This window comes from Miscanthus floridulus, chromosome 6 (genome assembly GCF_019320115.1).
Source record: "Miscanthus floridulus cultivar M001 chromosome 6, ASM1932011v1, whole genome shotgun sequence".
NCBI classification, from domain to species: Eukaryota; Viridiplantae; Streptophyta; class Magnoliopsida; order Poales; family Poaceae; genus Miscanthus; species Miscanthus floridulus.
The window spans coordinates 22,415,836-22,422,890 of record NC_089585.1 but is presented as its reverse complement, the minus strand read 5'-3'; the positions used below and the strand labels follow the sequence as shown (position 1 = coordinate 22,422,890).

At 47.1% G+C, this 7,055-nt stretch overlaps 1 protein-coding gene across 1 annotated transcript; it reads left to right on the top strand.

Annotated features, from left to right (window-relative positions):
• The first annotated feature begins 851 nt into the window (after positions 1–851).
• Positions 852–1,856, top strand: LOC136457830 (uncharacterized). The gene has a single exon (XM_066457836.1). It carries the CDS (start codon positions 1,045–1,047, stop codon positions 1,621–1,623), a length of 579 nt encoding a protein of 192 aa, XP_066313933.1. The 5' UTR covers positions 852–1,044; the 3' UTR covers positions 1,624–1,856.
• The last annotated feature ends 5,199 nt before the right edge of the window (positions 1,857–7,055 follow it).

Sequence of the window (7,055 nt, the reverse complement as noted above, 5' to 3'; positions counted from 1 at the left end):
GTATTTGGTAATAATTGTCTAATCATTGACTAATTAGGCTCAAAACGTTCGTCTCGCAAAGTACAATCAAACTATGCAATTAGTTTTTTATTTCGTCAACATTTAGTACTCCATGCATGTACCGCAAGTTTGATGTGACTGGGAATCTTCTTTTTGCATAGTGCCAAATTCGGGAAAATGGGGGAACTAAGGGGGTGTTTGGTTCGTACAGGAAAAATTTTAGTCCCTGTCCCATCAGATGTTTGAACACATGCATGAAGTATTACATATAAACGAAAAAATAACTAATTTCACAGATTGTGGCTAATTTACGAGACGAATTTTTAAGCATAATTAGTCCATGATTTGACAATGTGGTGCTACAGTAAATATGTGCTAATGGTGGATTAATTAGGCTTAATAAATTCGTCTCGTAAATTAGTCTCCATCTATGTAATTAGTTTTATAATTAACTCATATTTAATTCTCCTAAATAGCATCCGAACGTTCGATGTAACATAAACTAAAATTTAATCCATAGAACCAAACACCTCCTAAACACCCCGGCCCGCCCGGGTCTTCCAGATGGCGCGCCTCAGCCTGTCAGCCAGGCAACGCACACAGTCCCCCCCCCCCCCCCCCCAAAACCCGGCAACCCCCCGGCAACCAAATAAAGAAAAGCTAGCAAACGAACCAAACGAGAGAAAGGAGAAGACTAGGCAGGAGGAGTACGTAGTACTCGCTGCACCACCACCGCTGCGACCAAACCAAAACCGCGCGGGCGGGCGATTTTTGCGGAAACACCCCTGCGAGAGCCGGCGTCCGCAGGGCCGCCCACGGGCGGGCAACGCTATATAAGGCGGCCCCCAACTCGGCGACGCTGCGCAAAACACCTCGCTTTTTGTACACTTCCGTCTTTGCCCTCGCGTTATCGCTGCCTCGTCTCGCTCGCCTGGCGCTGCGTTGCGTTGCCTTGCTCGCCGTACGTGTACACAGCGAGAAGAGGGAGGAGGAGCAAGAAAAGAAAAGAAAAAGCAAGTCGTTTCCTTTCGTTGAGCTCATTTCATGGAGAGCTCTTCTCACAAGCGGGCGCGGGAGGCGGTGGACCTCGCCGCCGCCGCCGCCGGAGAGGCCGCCGCGTTGCCGGAGGCAGCCGACGCGAAGAGGCTGCGGCCGCAGGACCTGCTCGACATGCTCGACGATGACACCGACGCGGCCGCCGCCGGCGACCTAGCGTCCGTCATGCGGAGCCTGGAGGAGGAGATAGCTAGCTTCGACGAGGCCGTGGAGGCGCCGACGCAGCAGCAGCCGGAGCTGGGGTTCCTGCTGGAGGCCTCGGACGACGAGCTGGGGCTGCCGCCGGCGGGCGCCTCCGCGTCCTCGTCGGAGGAGGCCGGCGGCCTCGCCGGTGCGCCGCCGGTGTCTGCCGCGCTCGACGGCGGCCAGATCTGGGGCTTCGAGGACGAGATAGAAGGAGGCAGCGGCTTCGGTGGCTACTCGCCGGAGGCCGCGGCCGCGGCCGCCGCCGCCGCCGCGTGGGATGACGACGGCTTCGACGCCGGCCTGTTCGCGTTCGGCGAAAACGACGCATACGGGCCGTCGGATCTCGCCGCGCTGCGCCACGAGACCATGCCGGCCGTCTGATGACGACGGTCCATCCCCGGCCGGTTGCCGGGCAGCCAGTGGATTAGCCTTGTTTTTCTTGCTTTTTGTTTTTATTTACCTTTTGGCTAACCTTAGCGGGCAGGGGTACCCTTTTTTTAACCTGAATGTAAAGTTTTTAGAAGGGTAAAACAGGGGCGTGGAAACTTGGGAAGGAAGGTTCTGAGCAGGGAAAAAAAGAATCTGAAAATGGTTTTCCCTCTTTGCCCTTGGAATTTATTTCTCGCTTAGTACTATAGTAGAAAAAAACAAATAAGCAAGCGAGTATAAAAAAGTTATTACGAGTATTATATATTAAATAAAAAGTAATAAATAGTGTTGCCGCCAACAGACAGATGCCGCCACGTTGGTTTCGTGGATGGAGGTGGGCGATTACAGCGACACATGTGGTGGATGTGGCCGCCGGAAGGACGCTGACCTAATGACGTGACAGCCCCAAGCAAATCTTAGAAAAAGAATTCGCCATTTGATTTCAGCCCGGTAGTCATGTACTCTGGTAACAAATCCAATATTAATCAAATTTATCAGCTCAGAAATTAATCTGATGATAAAAAAAAAGGATGGAAACACATGAAAGCTTCCAGCACTCCTAGTTGGAACTTGGAAGAATCCCTGAATTTTCAAAACTTTTTATTTTATTCTATGGCGAGAGCACGCATGGAGAGAATTGAGTAGTTCTGGCTGGTACGGTTGACCTGGAGGAGAAAAATGTTTACATTGCCTAGGAAGGAGATAAGTTAACAGGGAAAAGAGCGTAAGCCACCGGCTGCTAGGATTTGCCATTCGCCGTCGTCGTGAGGTAACCTCGCTGCGGTGTGCGCACACTGGAAACGTCGGCCGGGAACAGGCTGTGGCGTGGAGCACTACCGTTGTCCCAACCCGGCTACCCCAAGTCTTGACGTTTCCTCCCATTAAAAAAAATCTTGACTGCTTCATTAAAAAAAATGGATGTCAAATGGGAGGAATAATTATGGGCCCATTAGCTCTGGTGGATTTATCTAGCAAACTCATAGTTTATTATCATAATAACAATGGACTAATTATTAGTCCTAATTAGATCTAACCGCCTCTTAGAGTTGCCAAAAGTTTTACAACTGAACGTATAGGATTCTTCCCAGAGTTTGGTCAGTGCACGATGCAAACGGGACACCTGATTTACGTGATATTTAGCCCTGTTTGTTTCGCTGAAAAGTCAGCTAAAAAATACAGTTGACTGATTTGTCGTGAGAAAAAAATACTGTACTATGACTGATATGTTCAAACAGACAGGGCCATTGACTGCTTTTTTTTTCTATATACCATTATGGGCATCAAACACGTATATAAAGACGTGGCTTTTTTTTTGTCACCACTCATGACGGACCATGCGTTGGGAAAATGTATGGTAACTTTGTGATTTTGTACATGTCATCATGTAAATTCGCGTTTGCAAAGACGTCAGGAATTTCTTCACCCGCCAACGCTCGGGATTTCTTCTCCGTGATATATGCTGTGGTTGATTCAGATATTTCAGAGAGGAAAAGGAGTTGATCTGAAACCCAAGCATCAGCACCAACCAAAAGGGCTCGAAGAAACCAGGCAAAGACACATGCCGTGAATCCGTAGAGGCACACCGAGCCCGTACGAAAGGTGGGCACGCCACGCACGGAACGAACGACTGGAGCCGGGGCATGGCATGGGGCATCATCCCGTCTACCTCCCTTTTCCTTTCCCCTCGCCGAGACGAAACGGATCCAGTCCAGCACACAGCACCGGACCGAACCGGCCGGCGCATGTGGTCTGCTGCTTGCCGGGCCGAGCCAAGTAGCCGCGGCGTGGACGGCCGATCCATCGCCATCCGCAACGTACCCCGGCGGGCGGGCGGTACGCGCTGGCACGGCACGCCCAGGCCCCCCACCACCACGAGTCGCCGCCCCGCCGTCTCGCGGACGCAGCACCAACCGGGCCGCTCAACTGACCTGCCGTGTCTCCCTTCGTGCCTGCCGCTGCCAGTGCCAGTCTATGCGCCTGCGCGGCTGAAATAGCACGGGGATTTTCTTTACATCCTCGGCCAAGGTGGCTTCGGCTTTGCCGTCGTGGACGATCACGGATCACGCCCAAATCATTCGATTCCTTGCAGAGGTGCCGTTCGTTTGGGCTTGTACTCGCCGTCGGTTGGACTCGGAGAGTCGCCGCAGTAGCTGACGAGGAAAGTTACGCGCACGCACCGGCACCGGCAGCGTTGGTTGGAAAGGTGGTTAGATTGGATCAGGCCATCAGGGCGAGGCGAGCACATGCGCGGCGCACGATTGGACGAGGCCTGCAACGCCTGCGCTCTGCTGCACGCTACTAGGGAGAGTGGCGCTGTAGCAGCAGAAGAGCGGTGGCAATCAATTCGTGGCGAAAGGAATTTAAAAGGAGGTGGTGGTCTGGTGGACTCGGGATCTTTGGGCACCTGCCTGCCCGCGGCCCGCGAGATCTCGAGGACAAGCATTGGCCGGTCGGTCCTGGCAGGTGCAGCGGCAAGAAGCAGCAGCACATGGAACTGATGGAAGAGTGGTGGATCCGCTGCTGGTGGTCGTTGTTGGATCCGAACTTAGCGCCTGCAGTAGTTTGCCTTCGTGCTCATGCTCCCCCCATGGGAGGTCGGTGTGTGGGTGGCGAGAGGAACACAAGCCAGGCACGATGGGCCGGCACGGGTATGATCCCAATCCTAGGCCATGGGACCGGCACAGGCACGACACGAATTTTAGGCCGTCATGACGTGGCTATATCTTTTCTAACGGTCAGATTACCTTAAGAAACTCACAACCATTGGATACGGATAAGAGAGCAAATAAATGTCCATGTTCGCTTGAGCTTATTTAGAACTATTTTTTAGTTATAAAATATTATTTTTCTCTTACAACATTTTAACATAAACTAAATTTTAGCATAAGCAAATACGGTGATTATCTCCCAAACACCTGCTCCGACGTGTACTACCCGCTGTTCGCACAATGGTGTGGGGCCTGAGCTGGGGAGCATCAGTGCATCGTGCTCGGCGTGGGGGAGTGGTGGCGTGATGGTCTCGCGCACGAGGCGCGATTGTGTGCCGACACGGGCTGGCGTACCTAGGAGCGCGACACGACAGTCGGGCTGTGCCTAGGCCGCTATCTAGGCACGGTGACAGGACATAACTAATCCGTCTTGCTCGATAGTATTACGAGTTGGTTCGAGGGACTAAAGTTTAGTTTGTGTCACATCAAACGTTCGGATGCTAATTAGGAGGACTAAATATGAGTTAATTAAAAAACTAATTACACAATAGTAGACTAATTTACAAGATGAATCTATTAAGCCTAATTAAGCCATCATTAGCATATATTTACTGTAGCACAATATTATCAAATCATGGACTAAATAGGCTTAAAAAATTCGTCTCGCAAATTAGTCGCAATCTATATAATTAATTTTTTTAATCTATATTTAATACTCTATGTATATGTCCAAACATTCAATGAGACATAGACTAAAATCTGAACTAAGGAACCAAACACCCCTATGCCTTGCCGTGCTAGAGCCATGCGGCCCGTTTGACCATCTATCTATAAAGATTAATTCACTCTATTATTTATATATATTATTATTGACGTAGTACAAGTTATAAATATGCAACCTTGATGACTTCATGCGAGTCCATTTGGAGGGCACATGCTGAAGGAAAACACCAGTTCTTTGCATGGCTCGGGACAATCTCTTGTAGAGGAATTGGTCGTGTGACCCAACTTGTTTGTTGTGTCACCAACATCCAGAGACAACACTTCACCCTTTGTGTTCACTGTTCAATTGCTTTGGAAATTTGCCTTCTTGTTAAAAATAGGTGGGTGATTGCATTTGGTTGCTTTCTCTGGACATGCAGTTGGTGGAGCATTGGTGGGAGTGTGCTCTCCAGGGATAATTCTCTACTCAACAGCGAATAACGGCGGTAATTCTTATGTACACAACTTGGAATATCTGGAAAGAGCAAAATAGGACTTCCAAGAAGTAGCGAGAACTCCCATTCAAGTGCCGGGACTAATCAAGGAAGAGTTGGGGCTTATAAAGCAAGCTTGTGGACGTCCTGAAGTTTCCTAATGGAGTTTGTGTCTATGGTCGTTCATGTACTAAGATTTTGTAATACTCTGACTCTGACCTGGTTTTCTTCTTAAATGACTAGGCAGCGTGTTTGTGCGTTGCTACGGAACAACTAAATTTTTTTACTAAAAACACACGGATCGCACGATAAGATAACAATACTGTAAAATTAAATACCGACGTTAAAGTGACATTTAATTCAAAAAGCAAAGTTCATGAAATTAACACAGTCACGGAGAACGCGACGTCACAGACTCACAAACTCTACTGAATAGACTTTTTCGTGATATGGCTAAGATAATATTTTATATCGGCAGAAAGAATTCTCTGATATCCATTTCTTTCATACGCCAATAAATTCATGAATAAGTTCCGCTGCATCTCCATATAATCCTATACACACAGGTTCGAGTATATATGTAAATATTAGTGTCTGTCACATGGATAATACTACGTGTCTTAAAAAATCTCTCATAAAAATTTAAAGCAAAGTATGTTATACTCACCGTATAAATATGTGTGGCTTTAAGACTATTCCACATAGACATATATTGTATAATAAGGTATCCACTTGAGTGTCTGTTTTAAGATGTTGAATTAGGTGTTGTAATTCTTAATTTCGACACATTTTTCAGGTCAAGGGAACCAATGGTGACACTTTTCTTAGTGGTGCATAATTTTATGGTGCACCTCTTGACTATCTGAGTAACGACAAGTTAGCACTGTAAAGGTTCAGAAAAGCTGCTGAGAAGGCCAAGGTTGAGTTTTCCTTCACTATGCATAATAAAACATATGTCCCTGTTTATCATTGCCGATGCTTTTGATGCAAAGCAATTCAACATTACCATGATCAGATATAAGTTTGAGTCTCTTGTGAGCAATCTTATAGAGGGACTCTCATTCTTTATGTGATCTGCCTAAAGGATATTGGCAGGACGATGGACCCATGTTGAAATATCGCACCAAAAAATATTCACGTTTTGTCCATGATTTATTTCCCATGAATACATGCGGGTACTATGATAACACTAACTACATCAAATAAAACATTAGAGACAATTTGCATTGCCTCCAGAAGGATTTATTTATTAAGTTCTTTGACTCTACAGGTAGTTTTGAAATATCTATTTGCATGTCTTACCTCGTATTCTAATTCAAAATTTTGTAGTTTAATTAGAATATTTAGGTGATTGTATATATATAATATTCAATACAAGAATAATCTATGTATGATCTTCTTGAAAGATTTCTGCAGTGTAAAGACATCTTCGTTTTTTATGCATGTCCGTGCTAACGCTACGGTAAAAACAAAAGAACAA

Excerpts from the sequence above, each read along its gene's own strand:
- LOC136457830 (XM_066457836.1), top strand. The coding sequence starts at position 1,045 with ATGGAGAGCTCTTCTCACAAGCGGGCGCGGGAGGCGGTGGACCTCGCC.